The 25,749-nt window shown below is 34.6% G+C and overlaps 2 protein-coding genes across 2 annotated transcripts in view; one reads left to right on the forward strand and one right to left on the reverse strand.

Moving 5' to 3' along the window:
- Nucleotides 1-25,749, reverse strand: part of LOC135140635 (nucleoredoxin-like) — a 42,971-nt gene that overhangs the window by 1,938 nt on the left and 15,284 nt on the right. The window contains exons 2-5 of the mRNA XM_064071273.1: nucleotides 22,670-22,825; nucleotides 22,392-22,618; nucleotides 6,479-6,674; nucleotides 6,320-6,410 (exon numbers count right to left, since the gene is read on the reverse strand). Coding sequence (XP_063927343.1) covers nucleotides 6,320-6,410; nucleotides 6,479-6,674; nucleotides 22,392-22,618; nucleotides 22,670-22,825 — 670 coding nt within the window. The remainder of the gene's footprint in view (nucleotides 1-6,319; nucleotides 6,411-6,478; nucleotides 6,675-22,391; nucleotides 22,619-22,669; nucleotides 22,826-25,749) is intronic.
- The window catches only part of LOC135140633 (cholesterol transporter ABCA5-like), a 72,071-nt gene continuing 52,475 nt past the window's right edge, over nucleotides 6,154-25,749 (forward strand). The window contains exon 1 of the mRNA XM_064071269.1: nucleotides 6,154-6,274. The gene's annotated coding sequence lies outside the window, so the exon portion shown is untranslated. The remainder of the gene's footprint in view (nucleotides 6,275-25,749) is intronic.

A 25,749-nucleotide genomic window follows, 5' to 3' on the forward strand; every position in this document is an offset into this window, starting at 1 on the left:
AGGACAAAAAAATCGTTAAAAGAAGCAACTAAAAAAAGTTACAAATAATTGACAAAAAAATGGTCAAAAAACCGAAAAAACAAAAATTAGACTAAAAAAGGAATAAAAAAAAAAAGGTAAAAAGATCGCGAAAGAGGACCAAAAACGCAATAAAAACAACGACAAAAAAATGAAAAAAAATGCGAACAAAAAAAAGGGAAGTCAAAAAGTGACGAAAAAGGCGAAAAGAAATTATAAAAATTTTACTAAATGAAGGAAATCAAAGAAAGACCATAAAAACAGGACCAAAAAGGGTAACAAAAACAAAGGATAAAAAATCGTTAAAAAAAGCAACTAAAAAAAGTTACAAATAATTGATGAAAAAATGCTCAAAAAAACCGAAAAAATAAAAAATTAGACTAAAAAGAAGGAGTAAAAAAAAGGTAACAAAACCGCGAAAGAGGACCAAGAACGCGATAAAAACGACAAAAAAAAATAAAAAAAAAATGCGAACAAAAAAAACGTAAGTTAAAAAGTGATAAAAAAGGCGAAAAGAAATTATAAAAATGTTACTGAATGATGGAAATCAAAGAAAGACCATAAAAACAAGACCAAAAAGGGTAACCAAAACAAAGGACAAAAAAATCGTTAAAAGAAGCAACTAAAAAAAGTTACAAATAATTGACGAAAAAATGGTCAAAAAAAACGAAAAAAAAAACAAAAATTAAACTAAAAAAGGAATAAAAAAAAAGGTAAAAAGACCGCGAAAGAGGACCAAAAACTCGATAAAAACAACGACAAAAAATTTTTGAAAAAATACGAACAAAAAAAAGTTAAGTCAAAAAGTGACAAAAAAGGCGAAAAGAAATTATAAAAATTTTACTAAATGAAGGAAATCAAAGAAAGACATAAAAACAGGACCAAAAAGGGTAAAAAAACAAAGGACAAAAAGATCGTTAAAAGAAAGCAACTAAAAAAAGTTACAAATAATTGATGAAAAAATGCTCAAAAAAAAACGAAAAAACAAAAATTAGACTAAAAAAGGAATTAAAAAAAAAAGTAAAAAGACCGCGAAAGAGGACCAAAAACGAGATAAAAAAACGACAAAAAAATTAAAAAAAAATGCGAACAAAAAAAAGGTAAATCAAAAAGTGAGAAAAAAGCCGAAAAGAAATTATAAAAATTTTACTAAATGAAGGAAATCAAAGAAATACCATAAAAACAGGACCAAAAAAGGGTAACAAAAACAAAGGACAAAAAAATCGTTAAAAAAAGCAACTAAAAAAAGTTACAAATAATTGACGAAAAAATAGTCAAAAAAACTGAAGAAAACAAAAATTAGACTAAAAAAGGAATAAAAAAAAGGTAAAAAGACCGCGAAAGAGGACCAAAAACGCGATAAAAACGACAAAAAAAAAATGAAAAAAATGCGAACAAAAAAAAGGTAAGTCAAAAAGTGAGAAAAAAGACGAAAAGAAATTATAAACATTTTATTAAATGAAGGAAATCAAAGAAAGACCATAAAAACAGGACCAAAAAAGGGTAACAAAAACAAAGGACAAAAAAATCGTTAAAAAAAGCAACTAAAAAAAGTTACAAATAATTGACGAAAAAATGGTCAAAAAAACCGGAAAAAACAAAAATTAGACTAAAAAAAGGAATAAAAAAAAAAGTAAAAAGACCGCGAAAGAGGACCAAAAACGCTATACGACAAAAAAAAAATTGAAAAAAATGCAAACAAAAAAAGGTAAGCCAAAAAGTGACAAAAAAGGCGAAAGGAAATTATAAAAATTTTACTAAATGAATGAAATCAAAGAAAGACCATAAAAACAGGACCAAAAAGGGTAACAAAAACAAAGGACAACAAAATCCTTAAAAAATTGCCAAAAAAAACGTTCAAAAAATCCACAAAAAAGTGAAACAAGAAGGGAATCAAAAAAAAAGGTGACGAAAAAATTGCAACAAAAGAAAACATAAAAGAGGAACAAAACGTAACAAAAAACAACAAAGGCACCAAAAAAGGGGACAAAAAAAAAACAAAAAAATCTCATGAAAAAATGCAAACAAAAAACACGGAATTTCAAAAAGCGATACAAAAATCGTTAAAAAATGCGACTAAAAAGTTACAAATAATTGACGAAAAAATGGTCAAAAAACCCGAAAAAAACAAAAAAAAGGTCAAAAAAAATTGCAGCAAAAAAGACCATGAAAGAGGACAAAAAAAACTATAAAAAAAATTCTACTGAAAAAAATGCGAACAAAATAGGTGAAAAGAATGATGAATGTCACTAAATGAAGGAAATCAAAAGAAGGCAATAAAAACAGGTCCAAAACGAGTGACAAAAACAAAAGAAAATGACAAAAAAACGTCCAAAAAATCCACAAAAAAGTGAAAGAAGGAAATTAAAAAAAAGATCACAAAAAAAATGTAACAAAAAAAAAACATGAAAGAGGAGCAAAAAACAAGAACAAAGGTACCAAAAAAGAGGACAAACAAAAACAAAAGTCTCCTGAAAAAAAAACAAATTTCAAAAAATGACAAAAAATGGCGAATGAAAGACAAAAATGTTACTAAAAGAAGGAAGTCAAAAGGGGTGAAAAAAGGACGTTAAAAAGGGGACTAATAAAAAGTGTAATAAAAACAGAAAAAAATCCTTAAAAAAGTGTCTAAAATAAATATTACATAAAAAGACGAAAAAAGGTCAAAAATGAGAAAAGAAGTCCACAAAAAATGAGACTAAAAGAAGGGAGTCAAAAAAAGTCACAGAAAATGGCAACAAAAAGAAGACCATAAAAGAGGGCCAAAAACGTCGTAAAAAAGCGACAAAAAAAAAATTAACTGAATGAAGGAAATGAAAGAAAGACCATAAAAACAGGACCAAAAAGGGTAACAAAATACTTAAAAAATTGCCAAAAAAAGTTCCAAAAATCCACAAAAAGCGAAACAAAAGAAGGAAATAAAAACAAAGTGACGAAAAAATCGCAACAAAAGAAAACATAAAAGAGGAACAAAAAACAACAAAGGCACCAAAAAAGGGGACAAAAAAAGCAAAAAAATCTCCTGAAAAAATGCAAATAAATAAACACGGAATTTCTAAAAGTGATAAAAAAAATCGTTAAAAAATACGACTAAAAAAGTTACAAATAATTGACGAAAAAATGGTCAAAAAACCCGAAAAAAAACACTAAAAAATTAGACTAAAAAAAGGGGTCAAAAAAAGGTCAAAAAAAAAATTGCAGCAAAAAAAAGACCGTAAAAAAGGACCAAAATCGCGATAAAAAATTACAAAAAAAAGACTATAAAGGGACAAAAAAACTAAAAAAAAAATTCTAATGACAAAAAAACGTCCAAAAATCCACAAAAAAGTGAAACTAAACGAAGGAAATCAAAAAAAGGTCACAAAAAAAATGTAACAAAAAAAACATGAAAGAGGAGCAAAAAACAAGAACAAAGGTACCAAAAAAGAGGACAAAAAAACAAAAGTCTCCTGAAAAAAAAACAAATTTCAAAAAATGACAAAAAAAGGCGAATAAAAGACAAAAATGTTACTAAAAGAATGAAGTCAAAATGGGCGAAAAAAGGACATTAAAAAGGGGACAAAAAAGTGTAATAAAAACAGAAAAAATCCTTAAAAAAGTGTCTAAAAAAAATATTACATAAAAAGACGAAAAAAGGTCAAAAATGAGAAAAGAAGTCCACAAAAAATGAGACTAAAAGAAGGGAGTCAAAAAAAGTCACAGAAAATGGCAACAAAAAGAAGACCATAAAAGAGGGCCAAAAACGTCGTAAAAAAGCGACAAAAAAAAATTTAAAAACGCGAACCAAAAAAGGTAAGACAAAAAGTGACAAAAAAGGCGAAAAGAAATTATAAAAATTTTACTAAATGAAGGAAATGAAAGAAAAACCATAAAAACAGGACCAAAAAGGGTAACAAAATACTTAAAAAATGGCCAAAAAAAGTTCAAAAAATCCACAAAAATTCAAACAAAAGAAGGAAATAAAAAAATTACGAAAAAATCACAACAAAAGAAAACATAAAAGAGGAACAAAAAACAACAAAGGCACCAAAAAGGGGACAAAAAAAGCAAAAAAATCTCCTGAAAAAATGCAAATAAAAAAAATACGCAATTTCAAAAAGTGATAAAAAATCGTTAAAAAATGCGACTAAAAAAGTTACAATTAATTGACGAAAAAATGGTCAAAAAACTCGAAAAAAAACAAAAAAAATAGACTAAAAAAAGGAGTCAAAAAAAGGTAAAAAAATTGCAGCAAAAAAGATCGTAAAAAAGGACTAAAATCGCGATAAAAAATTACAAAAAAGACGACTATAAAGGGAAAAAAAACTAGAAAAGAATGGCAAAAATGAAAAACTACACATGCTAAGAACAAACAGTCAAAAATTAAGCCCCACCCACCCGCCCCTGTCTCAATTGTGATGAATTTTTTATTCGTTATGAGATTGAGGGGCGGAGCTTAACTACAAAGTCCATATGTTTGTGGCACGATCGTATTGGAGAAAATAGACTATTTTGAGAAAAAATACAGAATGAATATTCTTATCCTCTCAAGAGCAAAAAGAGATCGAAATAAAAAAAGAAGAAACCTAAAACATGTTTAAAATGGTAAATTTTGTAGAAAAATATGGATTTTGCAATTAAACTCCGCCCCTCCATCTGACAACGAATAAAAAATTCATCACAATTGAAATAGGGGCGGGTGGGTGGGGTTTAATTATTAGCTTCTTTTTCTTAACGTAATTATATCTGTTTTTAACAACGCGATTCTTTTAACATAATTCTAACCACAAATTTACCATTTGATATTTTAAGTATTTTATTGTTGAAAGAAGACGATATATATGTATTAAAAAAACCGAAGGATAAGCCCCACCCACCCGTCCTTTCTCAAGTGTAATTAATCTTTTTATTCGTCGTGAGGCGAAGGGCGGAGCTTAAATTCAAAGTTCCGTAAGAAAATACCATATGGAACATGTTTCGACTATCGTATTGTTGAAAGAAAACTACACATGTTAAGAAAAAACAGTCAAAAATTAAGCCCCACCCACTCGCCCTGTCTCAATTGTGATGCATTTTTTATTCGTCATGAGATTGGAGGGCGGAGCTTAACTGCAAAGTCCATATGTTTGAGGCATGATCATATTTTAGAAAATAGACTATTTTGACAAAAAAATAGGGAATGAATATTCTTGTTCTCTCAAAAGCAAAAGGAGATCGAAAGAAAAAGAAGAAACCTAAAACATGTTTAAAATGGTAATTTTTGTAGAAAAATATGAATTTTGCAATTAAACTCCGCCCTTCTGTCCGACAACGAATAAAGAATTCATCACAAATGAGATGGGGCGGGTGGGCGGGGCTTAATTATTGGCTTCTTTTTCTTATTGTAAGTATGCTTATTTTGAACAACACGATATTTAAAATATAATTCTATCCTGAAATTTACGATTCGATATTTTAAGTATTTTATTGTTCAAAAAAGACTAAGAATGTGTATTAAGAAAATCAACGGATAAGCCCCACCCACCCGCCCTATCTCAAGTGTAATAAATCTTTTTATTCGTCGTGAGGCGAAGGGCGGAGCTTAAATGCAAAGTTCCGCAAGAAAATACCATATTGAATATGTTTTGACTATCGTATTGTTGAAAGAAAACTACACATGTTAAGAAAAAACAGTCAAAAATTAAGCCCCACCCACCCACCCCTGTCTCAATTGTGATAAATTTTTTATTCGTTATGAGATTGAGGGGCGGAGCTTAACTGCAAAGTCCATATGTTTGAGGCATGATCGTATTGTATAACATAGACTATTTTGAGAAAAAATAGGGAATGAATATTCTTATTCTCTCAAAAGGGAAGGAGATCGAAAGAAGAAGAAGAAACCTAAAACATATTTAAAATGGTAAATTTTTGTATAAAAATACGGATTTTGCAATTAAACTCCGCCCCTCTATCTGACAACGAATAAAAAATTTTTCACATTAAACATGTCTATATTCCTCTCTAACACTCTACACTAGTCCACACTCTTAAAAACGACATAATACGTCATACTGACAACAACCGGGCGATAAATTCAAGAGTCCTGCCCTGCTCACAACCACCACTGTATTTACGTTCCCATAAATTACCAATCACGAGATTGGTGAACCAAACAAGGAAAAAAGCGCAAGACGTCATTTCTTTTTTTGGATTATAGAGGATGTTTTGATGTTGTGTTTGAGTGAAACTGATAGTGCACTACTAAGATAAAACAAGCAGCCATAAACGAAACAAACATGTAAGTAGTTTGATTACTTATCTAGGTTAAGATTACTTAACTCACCCACGAACAGAACGATCGCCGGGTAGTCGTGGAGTTTGTTGGCGTAGCGCTCGGTGAGGATGTTGACGGCGCGCGGCTTCCACGGGAAGTTCTTCAATGATAACAATAATAATAATAATAATAATGATGATGATGGTGATAATGTGTGAGAGTTATTACCTGCGCCATGGGGTCTTCGGCCAGTTCGGTCCTGGCGTCCGTGGTGATGATGTGCCCGTTTCGGTCCAGCAGCAGCAGCGTGGGGATGCCGCGGATGCCGTATAGCTGGGCCAGTTCGGCCCTGACCGCGGCCTGCTGCCACGGGACGATCAGCCAGGGCATGTTTTCGACGTACGAAGCGTACGATTCGGCGCTCCTGCAATTTTTGGTTGTTTATTTCGAATGTCGGGCGGAAAAATCGGATTATGATTAGGAAAATCGTTGCCAGTTCGAGCACAATGGACGCAAATTGGCTGCGATTCCCCCAATTTTTGCCCCGGGTCGCCGGCCCAGAAAGCACTTTGAATCTCATCAGCGAAATTTCCGTTGCTTCAGGGCGGCTTTAATTTCATCCGGAACCCTTTCATTAGCGACTGATCTTGGCGTAATTGGGTTTTTCATTTTGGCAATTTTCGTTCGTTTAGGGAGGTGATTGGAATCAAGAGATTTGGCGAAGCGTCAAAATTTTCATATTGGAAAAGTGAGATTTTGAAAAAGATGTCTAAAAATTCGCAAGAAAATATAGCGTGTTTGTGCGATTTTCGAAATATTTAATTTTTTTTATGAAATCTTAAAAATTGGCATATTTCAAGGGGCGATTCCGACATAATTGTAAGTCATCGGAGAAACGAAGCCGAAAATAACTTCTAGAGGTTGAAATCTACAAGAAAATGTATTTAGGTAATTTTCGAAAATGGTCGAAATTTTCACAACTGGAAATTTTGACATTTTGAAAAAATTTCCTAAATATCGGCAAAAAATTCTTTATTTCTGAAGTAAGAACTAACTTTTATAACAAATACAACAAAAACGTCACAATTAGCGACTTTTTTGCAGCCTAACTTCGCTCAGTTCTCACTCCCACTCTACAGAAAAACATATACCCCGCCCGCCCACCCGCCTCCATTTCAATGATTAATTTTATCTGCTCTGAGGGTGGGCGGGGCTAGTACTTGCTAAGATTAGACTGATTTTGGCAAGTCATGTACCTCTAAGAAAAAAAGGGTGGGTGGGTGGGGCTAGTACTTGCAACGATAAGACTGAACAATAATAAGAGTAGTAACTGGAATGAAATGGGTTAATCCAATTTATGTATGAAATCTTTCATAAGGAAATTTTGAGATTTTGAAAAAGTTGTCTAAAAATCGTCAAAAAATTCTGGGTTGTAGATCTCGATGTGCTTATTCGAAAAATATAGGAAGTCTGTGGTCTCCGATCACGATTTTCGGAATATTCGACTTGGAATTCAATTTTTTTATGAAATCTTAAAAATTGTCATATTTCAAGAGGCGATTCCGAAAAAATCGTAAGAGAAACGAAGCCCACTATAACTTCTAGAGGTCAAAATCTACAAGAAAATGTGTTTTGGTAATTTTTGAAATTAAAAAAAAATATCTTTTTTCTCACCAACGGTTTAACAAATTTGCCGAAGATTCTAATAAGGCAATAATCAACAGTACTAAAAGTAGTCACCAGAATGAAGAGGGGGCGGGTGGGTGCGCGTATTGCTTGCCTATAAGACTGTCTAGTAAAAAGCTAATATTAGCCCCGCCCACCCACCCGTTCTCTGATTTTTTCTTCTGAAATAAGAAATAAATCTTATAATCTCTCTCATTAATTTTCTGAAATAAAAAATAAATTTTATAATAAATAATACAACAAAAAAGTCACCATTTGCGCTTTTTTTACAGGCTAATTTCGATCCCACTCTACAGAAGAACAAATATCTTGGCCCGCCCACCCACCCGCCTCCTTTCGGTGATAAATTTTATCTCGTCTGAATGAATACAGAAATAAAATTAGCTGCTAAAATCAGAAGAGGGAGGGTGGGCGGGGCTAGTACTTGTTAGGATAAGACTGACTTTGGCAAGTCACATACCCCTAAGAAAACAGAGGGTGGGTGGGTGGGGCTAGTACTTGCAACGATAATACTGAACAATATTACTGGTAGTAACTGGAATGAAATGGATGAGAGTGGGCGGGGCTATTGCCTGTCTATAAGTCTCTCTAGGAAAAAGTTAAACTTAGTCCCGCCCACCCACCCGTTCTCCCATTTATTTTTCCGCTGAAATAAGAAATAAATTTTATAATATTCGAAAAATATAGGGTCTTTGTGGTCTCGGATTACGATTTTTTATTCTTTTTCCTTTTGTTCTTTTTTTCGCTCCTCTCTTATCTACTTTTCTCGTGCCCGTGCTGCTCTTCTCCCGTTACTCCTCTTTTTCCCTTTTTTTTTATTCGTCTTTTTTCCTCTAATTTTTCGTTATTTTCTTTCCTTCTCTCTCTTTGCCAATACTTCTTTTTGCTTCTCTCTTCCGCCTATTTACTCTCTTTCTATCCCTTCTTTCTATACCTGGCTGTGTGCCGTTGCCTCAATTTTTTTCTCTATATATTTTGTGGCTTCGTTTCCCACTTTTTGTTCTCTTTCCTTTTCCCCCGGATTTCTCTTTTTTCCTCCCCTCTTTTCTCCTATCTTCTGTTTTTTTCACTCTTCTCTTATTCACTTCTCTCGTGTCCATTCTGCTTTTCCCTGTTACTCCTGTTTTCCTCTTTTTTTGATTCCTTCGCTCTCTTTGCCAATACTTCTTTCATTTTCTCATATTACTCCTTCCTGCCTCATTCTTATTTGCTCTTTCTGTTCCTTCTTCTGTAGCTTTCATCTCTCGCTCTCCTTCTCGACTTTTTCCCTCCCTTCCTCCCATCTTTTCCCGCTTTTATGGTTCTTTTTCGTTCTCGTTGTTTCTCCTCCTGTTACTCGTCTCTTCTCCCTACTTCAACCCTTTCTTTTTGCGCCTTCATATAAGTCTTTACGCTTGGATGTGTGGCGTTCTCTCAATTTGTCTCCCCACTTTTTTCCGTTCTCTCTATCGCTATATTATTTTCTGACACTTCCTCATTTTTTCTCCTCTTCCGTCACTATTTCCTTCCTCATTTATCCCTCTATGCTCCCCGAGTTTTCTCTTTTCTTCACCTCTCTCTTTGTCTCTTCCTTTCCGTTTTTTTTTCTTTTGTTCTCTTACTCACTCTTCTTTTTCTCTCCCTGCCCATTCTCTGTCTTTCCTCCCATTACTTCCGTTTTACCGTCCTCTCTCTTTCCGCTTTCTTTCATTCTCTTTTTCTCTATCTTTGCCAATTCTTCGTTATCTTCTTGGTACTCCTCACTTCCCCCTTCTTATTTTCTCTTTTTGTTCCCGTTTCCTGGTTTTTTCGTTCTCTTTGTTTCTCCTCATTCTACTCTTCTCTTGCTCCTTTCTTTCTACCCCTTTCATTCTATACCTCTCCACCATTCTTTATGTACAGTCTTGTCAATTTCTCTCCCATACTCCCACCTCTTTTCTAGTTTTCCCACCTCTCTATATTTGTTGGCTTTCTCTTTAACACTCTTTCTCCTCTTCCCCCAGCTTTTCTTTTATCTGTTTTTCATTTACATTCTCTCTGCTTTCTGTCTTTCTCTCGTCTTTTCCGCGTTTGTTCGTTATTTGTCCTTTTGTTTTCTTTTTCCACTCTTTTTCTCCATCTTTCCTTCTCTCTCTTTGCCAATTCCTCCTGTTACTCCTCCCTTCGCCCTATTATTTTCTCTTTCTAGCTTGTTTTCTCTACGTTTTATCTCTCTTTCTCCTTCTCTTTCCCCTTTTTCCGGCTGTCATTTCCACTTCCACTGTTTTTTTCCCTTCTTTTTGTTTCCTCCCCTATTACTCCTTTCTTTGTGCTACTTACTCTGTCTTTTTGCCCCTTTCACTGGATACCTCTATTTTTCTCTTTTGACTTCTATGCCGCACCCCCACTCTCTTTTTTCGTTTTCTCTTAGAATTCATTTTTTAAATGAAATCTTCAAAATTGTATATTATATTATTTACCACTCCCACTCTACAGAAGAAAATAAAACTAACCCCGCCCACCCACCCGTCTCCATTTCGGTGATCAATCTTATCTGCTCTGAATGAAAAGTGGTTCTTATACAGAAATAAAATTAGTCACTGAAATGAGAAAAGGGAGGGTGGGCGGGGCTAGTACTTGCCTAGATAAGACTGATTTTGCAAGTCACATACCTCTAAGAAAACAGATGGTGGGTGGGTGGGGCTAGTTCTTGCAACTACTATTAGCGCTTTTTTTACAGCCTTATTTCTATCAGTTACCACTCTCATTCTAAGGAACATATACCTAAACCCCGCCCACCCGCCCGCCTCCACTTCTATGATCAATTTTATCTGCACTGAATGAAAAGTGGATCTTATACAGAAATAAAATTAGTCGCTAGAATGAGAAGAGAGGGGGGTGGGCGGGGCTAGTACTTGTTAAGATAAGATTGAGCAATATTAAGAGTAATATTTGGAATGAAATGAGTGAGGGTGGGCGGGGATAGAGCTTGTCTATAAGACTCTCTAGAAAAAAGTTAAACTTAGCCCCGCCCACCCACCCGTTCCCCCATTTATTTTTCTTCTAAAATAAGAAATAAATCTTGTAACAATTAATAGTACAACAAAAAAAGTTATCATTAGAAATTTTGAGATTTTGAAAAAATTGATTAAAAATCCGCAAAATATTCTGGAACGTAGTTCGACGTGCTTATTCGAAAAATGTAGGGTTTTTGTGGTCTCGGACCACGATTTTCAATTCTTTCTCTGTTTGTTCTTTTTTCACTCTTCTCTAATTCACTTTTCTCGTGCCCGTTACTCCTATTTTCCCTTTTTTTTGATTCGTCTCTTTTTCTCTAATTTTTCGTTCTTTTTTTTTTTCTTACTCTTTGCCAATACTTCTTTTTACTTCTCTCTTCCCCCCATTTACTCTCTCTCTATACCTCGCTGTGTTTTTTTCTCTCTCTGTATTTTCTGGTTTTCTTTCCCAGTTTTTCTCCACTTTTCCTTCTCTCTTTGCCAATTCCTCCTGTTACTCCTCTCTTCGCCCTATTATTTTCTCTTTCTGCCTGGTTTTCTCTACGTTTTATCTCTCTTTCTCCTTCTCTTTCCCCTTTTTCTTGCCATTTTTTCCGCTTTCACTGGTTCTTTTCCCTTTTTTTTTCTCTCTTATTACTTCTTTCTTTGTGCTACTTACTCTAGCTTTTTGTTCCTTGCTGTCCATATCTATTCTTCTTTATGTGCCCTTCAACTTGACTTCCATGCCGCACCCCCACTTTCTCTTTTCCCTGTTCTCTCTTAGAATTCATTACTTTCCCACTTTACAAAAGAACATATAACTAACACCGCCCACCCACCCGTCTCCATTTCGGTGATTAATTTTATCTGCTCTGAAGGAAAGGTGGATCTTATAAAGAAATAAAATTAGTCACTAAAATGAGAAAAGGGAGGGTGGGCGGGGCTAGTATTTGTTAAGATACGACGGATTTTGGCAAGTCACATACCTTCAAGAAAACAGAGGGTGGGTGGGGCTATTGCTGGCCTATAAGACACTCTGGTGAAAAAATAAACTTAGCCCCGCCCACCCACCCGTTTCCTTTTTTTTTCTTCTGAAATAAAAAATAAATCTTATAACAAATAACACAACAAAAAAGTCACTATACAGAAAAACATATAACTAAACCCCGCCCACCCACCCGCCTCCATTTCGGTGATTAATTTTATCTGCTCTGAACGAAAAGTGGATCTTATGCAGAAATAAAATTAGTCACTAAAATGAGAAGAGGGAGGGTGGGCGGGGCCAGTGTTTGTTAAGATACGACTGATTTTGGCAAGTCACATACCTTCCAAGAAAACAGAGGGTGGGTGGGTGGAGCTAGTACTTGCAACGATAAGACTGAACAATATTAAGAGTAGTAACTGGAATGAAATGGCCCCGCCCACCCACCCGTTCTCCCATTTTGTTTGTTTTTACTCCATAGAGGGTATCATGAAAAAATAAAAGTTCACAAAGTCAAATTTTATAATTTTTCAGAGAAACAGTATTTGGTGGACTGTAGCTCAGAAGTGAGGGAAGTTCTGTCGAAATAACTTTCCCCCACCTACCCATTCTTCATACCAGTGACTATTCTTAATATTGTTTAGTCTAATCGTTGCAAATTTTAGCCCCGCCCACCCACCCTCTATTTTCTTGGAGGCATGTGACGTGCCAAAATCAGTCGTATCTTAACAAATACTAGCCCTCCCTCTTCTCATTTTAGCGACTAATTTTATTCCTGTATAAGATTCAACTTTCATTCAGAGCAGATAAAATTATCCCCGAAACGGAGGCGGGTGGGTGGGCGGGGTTAGTTATATGTTCTTCTGTAGAGTGGGAGTGGTAAGTAACTGATAGAAAGTAGGTTGTAAAAAAGCACTAATCGTGACTTTTTTGTTACATTTATTTCTTATTTCAGAAGAAAAAAAATAGAAAACGGGTGGGTGGGCGGGGCTAAATTTACCTTCTTTCTAGAGAGTCTTTTATGTTATTTACTAAAATCAATCTTATCTTAATAAGTACTAGCCCCTAGAAGGTATGTCGTTTGAAAAATTCATCACAAAAATACGGATTTTGCAGTTAAGCTCCACCCTCCCGGCTCACGACGAATAAAAAAAATCATCACAATTGCGGTAGGGTGGGTGGGCGGGGCTAATATTTTGCCTTTTCTTTTTTTCTTAATATACGTTCTTTTCGTTCCAAAATAGTTAAAACATATTCAAAATGGTCAATTTTTGTCATGCAGACACAAGCTACAGAAGAACGAATAGTCAACAATTTTCGACATCTACCTGTCAAGGATACGTCAGTTCCATAGACATCAATGATCACAAAAAATTTTTAAAGTCATATTTTAGCGACAACGAAATTTTTCTTAATAATTTAGCTTGTCAGGGACACCAATGAATCGTTTTTGAATAAGTAAATGTGTAAAAAGGGCTCCGGTATAATCCCCAGTCGTCCGCCCTGCTACACCTGAATTCAGTAAACGACAAGCGCTCGTTTAGCCAAAATTGAAAAAGCCATCACCGAATGCAAGAACTTATCTCCACACCATTAAAGTCTCCGTAATGACGCCGGATTTCCCCGACTTATTTCCTCCAGTGCGTATTTCGCATTAAGGACGTCGTCCCCACACAGAAAAAAAAAAAAATCACCGACGCATACCAGCACTTTTGCCACAACGTAAAATATTCATTCCCCGGACCGTCTCCGGGCTCACCTTTAGCGTCGCCTCCTTAAAAAGCTCTCAGTATTCTGAGCGCGAACAAAAGGACATAAATCATTCAGTCATTACATGCCGCTATTTACCGCACATGTGGCTATCGATTGAAGCCACGACTACCGGGATAATTCCTGCCGTTCCTGCAGGCTAATCCCGAAAGAAACTCCGGAGATCGTTACCCCACAAGACTAACGAAATCTCCGTAATGAAGGTTTCAGATTATGCACAACGTCGATGTCTACCGCCGCAAATTACTCTTCCTTGTAAGTTTCCTTTATTCGGGGGTGGAGACGGAGTGGTGGCTTTTAATTGAGTCTACGCAACGTGTCGGTACTTAGTCATCAATAATTCAACCCCGATGGCAGTTATTATGTTGCGGGGAAGATACAGAGTGTACTAAATGATGTAGCGGCCTTTTTAGGAAATGGTGTCGCTAATGGGGGCTCGGTTTAATTAACTTAGCGCTTTTAGCGCGACAAAAAACTGCGCTGTGTTTTTCGCAGTGATTCAGCCCGAATTGTCGTAATCTTCAGGTCGGGTGAGTCATGATAAGGGTAGTGCACCCTGCGCTCGCGGCACGCAAACGTTAATGTTTAAAATATCAAACGGTGAAAATTTACGGCCCTTTGGGACCCTTCGTTGCATACTTGTCCACTTAATTTATTGGACACGAAATAACAGTAAAAATAAAAGATGGGAGGCGGTTTCATAAATATTTATGAAAGTTAAGCGGGCGGAAGGGGTGACTGAGTTTCAAATTAAAAAACTCAATTAGGGAGGATCAGGCGGTAATCGCAGGGTTTTGAATGAAATTAAGGCGGCTCTGGAACGGGATAAAACGGGATGTTTAGCTCAAACGTCAAACAAAGAAATGTCACTGAATTATTTTTCTGGGTCGATGAAATTGGCGTTATTTTGTGATGTAATTGCTGATAAGCGAACCTGTGTAAACACGCTATATTTTACAAATCGACAGAATTTTTTGCGGATTTTTAGACAACTTCTTCAAAATTTAAAAATTTCGAATCGTAACTTTTTTTGTCGTCACATTGTTACAAGATTTATTTTTTATTTCACAAGAAAATTAATGGGAGAATGGGTGGGTGAGCGGGGCCATTTCATTCCAGTTACTACTCTTAATATTGTTCAGTCTTATCGTTGCAAGTACTAGCCCCGCCCACCCCCCTCTTTTCATTTTAGCGGCCAATTTGAGTTCTGTATAAGATCCACCTTTCATTCAGAGCAGATAAGATTATATACCGAAATGGAGACGGGTGGGTGGGCGGGGTTAGTTATTTGTTCCTCTGTAGAGTGGGAAGGTACTAGTCACAGTGTAACAGAAAAAAAAGAAGTTTCATCGTCTTAAAAAAAGATATATGGGACCCCCAAGAAGGTTTCACATTAAAAAAAAGACACTTGGGGCCCCCGAGAAGGTTTCGCTTTACTTATAGAAGGACAGTTGGAATTTTTAGAATATCTACTTGAAAATTATGTGAACTTTTGAAATTTTGATATTCAATATTTTTTTATTTTCTTTTAATTTTTGGGAATTTTTGTAATTTGCAAAATTTCCAGAATGTTCCAGATTTTCCAAATTAGTCCATTTTTTCAGCAAGGGCACATATATCGATTTAGTATTAATAGACTCCTTGGAGTTTTGGCACCCTTAGAATCTTCGAAATCATTGAAATTTAGAGAAGACTTTGAACTTTCGCACTGTTTGGAATATTTTCACAAATTCAGTAAAATGTTTAGAATTTCTAGGATTGAGTAAATTTTTGAAATTCCCAAAAGTTCCAGATTTTCTAAATGTTTTAAAAATATCAGTGTTCTGATATGACAGAATTTAATATTTTTCTCATTTCTCAGATTTCTAGGTCTTCCAGATTTTTCACACTTCCTAGATGGTTCCAGATTTTCTAAAATTAATAAACTCCAAGAGTCTTTAAATCTTTCAAATTTTTGGAACAGAATTTTAAAAACTTTTTTAACGTTTGAGTCCTTAGAATATTTAGAATTTTTAGAGTTTTCAGAGTCCTTAGAGTCTTAAGAATCTTTGGGAATTTTGGATAGTTCAAAACGTTTTAAATATTTCAAACAATTGGAAACTTTGGAATTTTTAGAATATCTCTAATCTTAAGATTGTGTAGACTTTTGAAATTTTGATTTTCAATATTTTTTTATTTTCGGGAATTTTCGTAATTTGCAAAATTGTCAAAATTTCCACAATGTTCAGATTTTCCAAATCATCGCAATTGTGATGATTTTTTTTATTCGTCGTGAGCCGGGAGGGTGGAGCTTAACTGCAAAATCCGTATTTTTGTGATGAATTTTTCAAACGACATACCTTTTAGGGGCTAGTACTTATTAAGATAAGATTGATTTTAGTAAATGACATAAAATACTCTTTAGAAAAAAGTTAAATTTAGCCCCGCCCACCCACCCGTTCTCTATTTTTTTCTTCTGAAATAAGAAATAAATATAACAAAAAAGTCACGATTAGCGCTTTTTACAACCTACGTTCTATCAGTTACTTACCACCCCCACTGTACAGAAGAACATATAACTAACCCCGCCCACCCACCCGCCTCCATTTCGGTGACAATTTTATCTGCTCTGAATGAAAGTTGGATCTTTACAGAAATAAAATTAGTCGCTAAAATAACAAGAGGCTAGTATTTGTTAAGATACGACTGATTTTGGCACGTCACATACCTCCAAAAAAATAGAGGGTGGGTGGGCGGGGCTAAAATTTGCAACGATTAGACTGAACAATATTAAGAATTGTCACTGGTATGAAGAATGAGTAGGTGGGCGAAAGTTATTTCGACAGAACTTCCCTCGCTTCTGAAGTACAGTCCACCAAACACTGTTTCTCTGAAAAATTATAAAATTTGACTTTGCGAAATTATTTTTTGATCATAACCTCAAAGGAGTAAAAACAAACAAAATGGGAGAACGGGTGGGTGGGCGGGGCCATTTCATTCCAGTTACTACTCTTAATATTGTTCAGTCTTATCGTTGCAAGTACTAGCCCCACCCACCCACCCTCTCTTTTCTTAGAGGTATGTGACTTGCCAAAATCAGTCTTATCCTAACAAGTACTAGAACCGCCCACCCTCCCTCTTTTTATTTTAGTGGCGAATTTTTTTTCTATATAAGATCCACCTTTCATTTAGAGCAGATAAAATTATATACCGAAATGGAGACGGGTGGGTGGGCAGGGTTAATTATTTGTTCTTCTGTAGAGTGGGAAGTTACTAGTCACAGTGTAACAGAAAAAAAAAGGTTTCATCTTCTTAGAAAAATATATTGGAGACCCCCGAGAAGGTTTCACATTAAAAAAAAGACAGTTGGGGAAACTTTGGAATTTTTAGAATATCTAAAATTTGAAATTTTGATATTCAATTTTTTTTATTTTCTTTTAATTTTTGGGTAGTACTAGCCCCACCCACCCACCCTATCTCAATTGTAATGATTTTTTTATTTTTAGAAACTTAAAACGCGTTTAAAGTGGTAAATTTTTGAAAGGAAATATGGATTTTGCAGTTAGGCTTTGCCCCTCGGCTTACGACGAATAAAAAAAAATTATCACAATTGAGACGGGGTGGGTGGGTGGGGCTTATATTTTGCCTTTTTTCTCTATATACGTGGTCGTTTTTTCATTACAAGAAACTGAAAACATAGTTAAAATGGTAAATTCTTGAAGACAAATATGGATCTTTCAATTAAGCCCCGCCCCTCAATCTAACAACTAATGAAAAATTCATCACGGTTGAGATGCAGACGAATGGGTGGAGCTTCTCTTTTGGTTTTCTTTTTTAATTAATACATTTAGTTTTCTTTATAGAACACGATTACTGAAGAACATATTTCACATGGTAATTTCTCGTAGAAAAATAAGGATTTTACAATTAAGCTCCGCCCTTTGGCTTACGACCAATAAAAAAAACCATCAGAATCGAGATAGGGTGGGTGGGCGGTGCTTATATTTTGCTTTGAGATTCAATATTTTTTTCTTTTCTTTTAATTTTTGGGAATTTTCGTAATTTGCAAAATTTTCAAAATTTCCAGAATGTTCACATTTTCCAAATTAGCCCAAGTTTTCAGATTTTGCGAAGTACACAAAATGACCAGAATTTCCACATTTTCCAAAATTTCTAAAATTATCAGGCTCCAGTTATACCAGAATAAAAAAATCATCAAATTTGAGATAGGGCGGGGCTTACAATTTGCCTTTTTTTCCTAACATCTTAGCCATCTTTTCACAACAAGAAAATTAGAACAAGGTTAAAATAGTACATTTTTGCAAGGAAATATTGATTTTGCAATAATGGGGCGGAGCCTAATTGCAAAATCGATATTTCTTTACACAAATTTTCCACTTTAAACATGTTTGAAGTTTCATGTTGTGAAAAGAAGTGTACACATATTAAAACAAGAAGCAAAATGAAGCCCCGCCCACCCACCCTGTTTCAATTGTAATGATTTTTTTATTTTTAGAAACTTAAAACGCATTTAAAGTGGTGAATTTTTGAAAGGAAATATGGATTTTGCAGTTAGGTTTTGCCCCTCGGCTTACGACGAATAAAAAAAATCATCAGAATTGAGTTGGGGTGGGTGGGTGGGGCGTATATTTTGCCTGTTTTCTCAATATACGTGGTCGTTTTTTCATTACAAGAAACTTAAAACATAGTTAAAATGGTAAATTCTTGAAGACAAATATGGATCTTTCAGTTAAGCCCCGCGCCTCGATCTGAAAAATTCAATGAAAAATTCATCACGATTGAGATGCAGACGGATGGGTGGAGCTTCCCTTTTTGTTTTGTTTTTTAATTAATACATTTAGTTTTCTTTATATAACACGATTACTTAAGAACATATTTCATATGGTAATTTCTCGTAGAAAAATAAGGACTTTACAATTAAGCTCCGCCCTTTGGCTTACGAGCAATAAAAAATATCATCAGAATCGAGATAGGGTGGGTGGGCGGGGCTTATATTTTGCCTTCTTTCTCAATATACGTGGTCGTTTTTTCATTACAAGAAACTTAAAACAGTTAAAATGGTAAATTCTTGAAGACAAATATGGATCTTTCAATTAAGCCCCGCCCCTCGATCTGACAACTAATGAAAAATTCATCACGGTTGAGATGCAGACGGATGGGTGGAGCTTCTCTTTTGGTTTTCTTTTTTGATTAATACATTTAGTTTTCTTTATATAACATGATTACTTAAGAACATATTTCGTATGGTAATTTCTCGTAGAAAAATAAGGACTTTACAATTAAGCTCCGCCCTTTGGCTTACGAGCAATAAAAAATATCATCAGAATCGAGATAGGGTGGGTGGGCGGGGCTTATATTTTGCCTTCTTTCTCAATATACGTGGTCGTTTTTTTCATTACGAGAAACTTAAAACGTAGTTAAAATGGTAAATTCTTGAAAACAAATATGGATCTTTCAATTAAGCCCCGCCCCTCGATCTGACAACTAATGAAAAATTCATCACGGTTGAGATGCAGACGGATGGGTGGAGCTTCTCTTTTGGTTTTCTTTTTTGATTAATACATTTAGTTTATACAAAGAATATAACACGATTACTTAAGAACATATTCCATATGGTAATTTCTCGTAGAAAAATAAGGACTTTACAATTAAGCTCCGCCCTTTGGCTTACGACCAATAAAAAAAATCATCAGAATCGCGATAGGGTGGGTGGGCGGGGCTTATATTTTGCTTTGGGTTTCAATATTTTTTCTTTTCTTTAATTTTTGGGAATTTGGGTGATTTGCAAAATTTTCAAAATTTCCAGAATCTTCCAGATTTTCCAAATTAGCCCAATTTTTCAGCAAGGGCACGTATATCGATTTAGTATTAATAGACTCCTTAGGGTTTTGGCACCTTTAGAATTTTCGAAATCTTTGAAATTTAGAGAAACTTTAAACTTTCGCACTATTTGGAATATTTTCACAAATTCAGTAAAATGTTTAGAATTTCTAGAATTGAGTAAATTTTTGAAATTTCCAGAAGTTCCAGATTTTCTAAATATTATAAAAATATCAGTCTTCTGATCTGCCAGAACTCAACATTTTTCTCAGTTTTCAAGATTTCTAGGTCTTTCAGATTTTTCACACTCTCTAGATGTTTCCAGATTTTCTAAAATTAATAAACCCCAAAAGAGTCTTTAAATCTTTGAAATTTTTGAAATTTCTGGAATCTTTAGAATGTCTGAGATGTTTAAGATAATAATAATTCAAGACCCCTAATACTTGAGATAGGGTGGGTGGGCGGGGCTTATATTTTGCTTTGAGATTCAATATTTTTTTTCTTTTCTTTTAATTTTTGGGAACTTTCGTAATTTGCAAAATTTTCCGAATGTTCAGATTTTTCAAATTAGCCCAAGTTTTCAGATTTTCCGAAGTACACAAAATGTCCAGAATTTCCACATTTTCCAAAATTTCTAAAATTATCAGGCTCCAGTTATACCAGAATTTTTAAATTCAACCTTTTTTTCAGATTTTCTAAAATTTATAATCTCAAGAGTCTAAATCTTTGGAATTTTTGGAATCTCTGGGATCTTTACAGTCTCCAAGATTTATAAAATAATATTTGGGGTGTTCAAGGCCTTCAGTGCTTTTAGGATTTATAAAAATTATTAAAGAAAGCATTTTTCCGATCTTTACGATTTTTAGGTCTTTAAGATTTTTGTTTTCTTTAAAGTCTTTAGAACTTTTAAAATCTTTGGTATTTTAAGAGTTCACACGATTTTACAAGTTTTAGAATCTTTGGCCTTTTGGAATTTCTCTAGAACCTTTAGAATCTTTCAAGTATTCGAAACAGAATTTTAGCTTTTGACCCCTAGAGTCCTAGAATTTCTATAATCTTTAGAGCTTTCAGATTTTCATTATTTTTAGATACTTCAATATCTCTAGAATTTTAAATATTTTTCGATCTTTAGGATTTCTATCATCTTTGCAATTTTTAAATATTTGGAATCTGTGGAATCTGCGGAATTTTCAAGCTTTTTTTAATTTTTTGAAATTCCTGAAAACCTTGTAGTCCCTATAGTCCAAAATTTTAATGAATCGACGTCACAGCTACCAGAGACACGACACTTTCGACCTTCGCGCCGTCCGTCGCCCCTGCAAGACCAACCCGAACCCTGTCCATTCGCCATCTGCGCCCCCACTCGCTCCTCCCCAGCGTCCAAAAATAAGGTCAAGCCATTCCTCCACCCATAAACCATTTTAACGACGCCGTAAAAACGGTGGTTCGACTTGTGCACACGCATCAGCCGAATTTCAACCCTCCAGATAAGACAAAGTTTTCCTTAATCTCACAAAATTGAGCCTAATCCGACAACCCCCGTTAAATGGCAAGGGGCGGCTCGTCCGCGCATAAGTTTGTCACAACGTTAATGAAATATTCAAATTTACAATGTCATCAGTGGAGGAACGGCCAAGCCAAATATTAAACGGTGACGATTCAGACAGGGTGCGTTGGCGTGGCGACGCAACCCTTTGCTTTTTGCCAAGTTTACTTTAATTAAAGGTCGGCGGAAAGTCGGCTTAATTTAGTGAAGAAGCTCCTGAGGGGAGATGACGGTTTTTGTTGTTTGTTTTCGTGCTTCGGGGTAGTTCGGGTGGTTTTTGGAGATTAGGGAAGCTGGATTTTTTGCGGCTTATCTGTGTTCTAAATTGTAAGAATGTGGAAAAGTAGGTCTCCCGTTTTACCCCTCGACACGGGTGGAAGTATCTGGAAGTTCCGGTGGCATGTAAATGGCTGATTATTCCCCGAATTTAGATAAATACGGTCTTCGCCGTCCCTTTCGAGCAAACAATAAAACCACTTGGAAATTTTATGCAAATAAATTTACTTCTTTTGGCAAAACGCTATTGTTGGATAATACCCCTACGATTTATTGCGGAGGGTTGCGATGACACGCGAGCTTCGAAAAAGGGATGTTTTGCCAATTAACGGCGAGATTAAAATTTTTATTACGCGTTCATGCCGAAAAAGACGTGTTGTTTAGTATTAGCACGCAAATTAACGTCTGTTTCTTTTGTTCGAACGAAACTCGAATTACGTTAAAAACACAGAGCGAAGAAAATTCAGGACGGGGCTAAAAATAATGGCGCTCGTTTCTGGGGGTGAGTTGTGCGGAATTTATTAAAATGTTTGTGTCGAGGGTGCTAAATGGACGAGAACTGCCGCCGCCTTTTGATTGATAAAAAAAAGTTCCAAAGAAATAAACGGAAAGGGGATGGAAAGAACGGCACATAAAATTTCGGTGAGGGTTATTGCAAATATCCAACTGAGGGAGGAACGCGAATGAAATAATTTGCCATTCCCATGCTTATTTTAGGGGTTGCGCCGGTTCGGAATCGGGATCGCTCGCTTTATTTGGGTCACGCAGCCAATCGCGGTGTGAATATTAGTCAACCGACAAGCTACACATACTCGATGGATCTTTCACAAAATCGAGTCGCTGCCTGTCACCATAACCGTAAATCCCCGACGGATTAAAATCCGCATGTCTATATAGCGCCGTTCCTTTGTTTGTCCTTTTTGTCTGCGCCGCCCCCGGTGACACCCGTTAATTGTGCACGATACGTGTCATCCGCGTAACGCCGCAATCCCATTACAGGTCCGTCGACGCGCACCATAACTTGTAATTAATGTCTGCATGCACCGCCGCCCCTTCGCCGGGGGCGGCCGACCCCTGTTTCGCTTATCGCGTCTTTGTGGTGCTCACCTGTCGCTGCTGACGAAGACGATCTCGAAGCCGGGCTCGCGCTTGCGGATGACGTGGTAGACTTCGGCGAGCTGGGGGGTGAAGGCGCGGCAGGGGGGGCACCAGTTGGCGGAGAAGTAGAAGCCGCGGACGGCGTCGGGGAGGTCGCCGTAGCGGGTTTCCTCCTTGGTGGAGGGGTGCTCTTTGCAGTAGGTGCCGCCTTGCTGGAGGACTACGTCCTTCAGGACCTGAACCAGGAAAAGTTAGTACTCTATGTGAATATATATTAAAAGCGGGACCTGGTCGACAGGACGTGGTCGCCACGGGAACGAAGTTCCCATGGGATCCTCCAGGAGACGCTCTTGCGCCGACACGCTAATGGTGCCGCCGTCCCGGTCCAAGAGTACTAAAGTTGGCACTCCTGATTTTATCCGGTACCTCCGCGAAAGTTTTGTCTGAAACAAAAACAAAAATTCAAAAGGATCAAATGGGGTAGGGGAAGTACAAGATTCAGAAGAATTACTAATTTTTATCAAACTCAAGAAGAAACGTGTTAGTGTTGCCAACATCATTATTTTAAAAATAAATTCCATGGACTATCACAGGACTTCTTTTGCGATCATATGATATTATTCAATCTGACTTGACTTAAATTTTTCAATTTTTAACTCTTCGATTTTAGTCTATTTCAATTTTTCAACTGAATATTTCTGTTTCGATTTTTCAATTTTTCGATATTTCTATTTTTCAATTTCTTGGTTTTCAGTTTTTTTGTTTCTCAATTTCGATTTGTTGACTGTTGGTCGTTCGATTTTAAAAATTTTTGATTTTTCAATTTTCTGTTTCTAAATTTTTCAATTCTTCAGTTCTTCGATTTCTCAGTTTCTCGATATTTATATCTCCCAATATTTCTATTTTTCAGTTTTTGAAGTTTTTAAATTATAGATTTTTCAGCTTATCGGTTTTTGTTTTAGTTTTTCCGATTTTTCGATTTTTCAGTTCTTCGATTTTTCAATTTATCGAATTATTAAATTTTAGATTTTTCAGTTTTTTGATGTTTCGATTTCCCGATCTTTAGTTTTTTAGACTTCTTGGGGTTAGATTTTTCGTTTTTCAATTTTTCGATTTGCAGGTTTTCGATTCTTCATTTTTCCGATTTTTCAATTTTTGGATTTTCGATTTCTCGGTTTTTCGATTTTTCTTTTATTTTTCAATTTTTTTATATTCCGGTTTTGGGATTTTTCAATATTATGCAAATGTCTTCAATTTTTCCATTTTTCGTTTTTTCGATTTTTGAGATTTTTTTAACTTTTGGTTCTTCCGATATTTATACTTTTCAATTTTCCGATTTTTATAAAGGTTTCGATTTCTCAATTTTTCAGCATTTCAATTTTGAGAACTTTTCAATGTTTGGATTTTTCAATTTTTCGAAATTCTAGTTTTGCCGATTTTGCGATTTTTCAGTTCTTCGATTTTTCGATTTGTCGAATTTTTAAATTTTAGATTTTGCAGTTTTTTGGTGTTTCGATTTCTCGATGTTGAAATTTTTCGACTTCTTGGTTTTAGATCTTTCGGTTTTTCGATTTTCAGGTTTTTAATTCTTCATTTCTACCATTTTTAAATTTTGAATTTTCGATTTTTCAGTTTTTCCATATTTCTATTTTTCAATTTTTAGACTTTTTAAGTACTTGATTTTTCAGTACTTTGCTCAATTTTTCGATTTTTCAAATTCTCAATTTTCCGATTTTTCAATTTTTGGATTTTACGATTTTTTGATGTTCCCATTTCTTCGCATCTTGATTTTCGGTTTATAAAATTTTTCGACTTTTTCAAGTTTCTCAGCTTTTCCGCGTTTCAATTTTAAGAACTTTTCAATTTCTGGATTTTTCAGTTTTTTGAGATTTTCATTTTTCAACTTTTGAAATTCTAGTTTTTTCAGATTCTCGAGTTTTTGGTCCCTCGATTTTTCAATTTATCGAATTTAAATTTTAGATTTTTCATTTTTTTAATGTTTCGATATCTGGATCTTTGGATTCTCTTTCAGTTTTTGAAAATTTCTGTGTTTCGACTTTTCAATTTTTCGGTTCTTCAATTTTTCGATTTTTCAATTTTTGTGGTTTTTAAATTTTTAATTTATGAATGTTAGTTTTTTTGAATTTTTCATTTATCGATTTTTTTTGTTCCGATTTCTGGACAATTTTTCTTTAATTTTTCAATTTTTCGATATTTGGGTTTTAGGATTTTTCAACCTCCCTAAATGTCTTAAATTTTTTAATTTTTCTACTTTTCGATTTTTTAGATTGATGAACTTTTGGATTCTCGATTTGTCAGTTTTTCGATTTTTCAGTTCTTCCGATATTTCTATTTTTCAATTTTTCGATTTTTAAAATTTTTGATTTGTCAATACTTTGCTCAATTTTTCGATTTTTTAAATTTCTTATTTTTCGATCTCGGTTATTCGATTTATAAAATTTTTCGACTTTTCGATTTTTAGTTATCTTGATTTTTATAAAGTTTTCGATTTCTCAATTTTTCAGCAGTTCAATTTTGAGAACTTTCGATTTTTCAATTTTTGCGGTTTTTAAATTTTGGATTTTGTATTCTCGGTTTTTCGAGTTTTCAAATTTTTAATTTATGAAATGTTATTTTTTTGAATTTTTTATTTTTCCATTTGTTTTGTTCCGATTTTTGGATTTTTCTTTAATTTTTCAATTTTTCGATATTTGGGCTTTGGGATTTTTCAACATACCTAAATGACTTCAATTTTTTAATTTTACTACTTTTCGATTTTTTGGATTGATGAACTTTTGGATTTTCGATTTGTCAGTTTTTCGATTTTTCAGTTCTTCCGATATTTCTATTTTTCAATTTTTCGATTTTTAAAATTTTTGATTTTTCAGTACTTTGCTCAATTTTTCGATTTTTTAAATTTCTTATTTTTCGATCTCGGTTATTCGACTTATAAATTTTTTCGACTTTTCGATTTTTAGTTTTCTTGATTTTTTTAAAGTTTTTGATTTCTCAATTTTTCAGCGGTTCAGTTTTGAGAACTTTTCAATTTCCAGATTTTTCAATTTTTCGAGATTTTAATTTTTCAACTTTCGAAATTTTAGTTTTTCCGATTTTTCGATTTTTAAGTTTTTCAATTTTTTCTGTTTTTCAATTTTTTGACTTTTTAAATTTTTTATTTTTCAGTTTTTCGATTTTTTTAATTCTCTATTTTTCGAGTTTTCAATTTTCCGATGTACCGATTTTTCGACATCTTGATTTTCGGTTTATAAAATTTTTCGACTTTTCGATTTTTAGGTTTCTTGATTTTTCAGTTTTTGATTTTTCAATTTTTCAGCATTTCAATTTTGAGAATTTCCCAATTTCTGGA

This window comes from Zophobas morio, unplaced genomic scaffold (genome assembly GCF_036711695.1).
Source record: "Zophobas morio isolate AGI-343-1 ecotype UQ-CSIRO unplaced genomic scaffold, CSIRO_AGI_Zmor_V1 ptg000040l, whole genome shotgun sequence".
NCBI classification, from domain to species: domain Eukaryota; kingdom Metazoa; phylum Arthropoda; class Insecta; order Coleoptera; family Tenebrionidae; genus Zophobas; species Zophobas morio.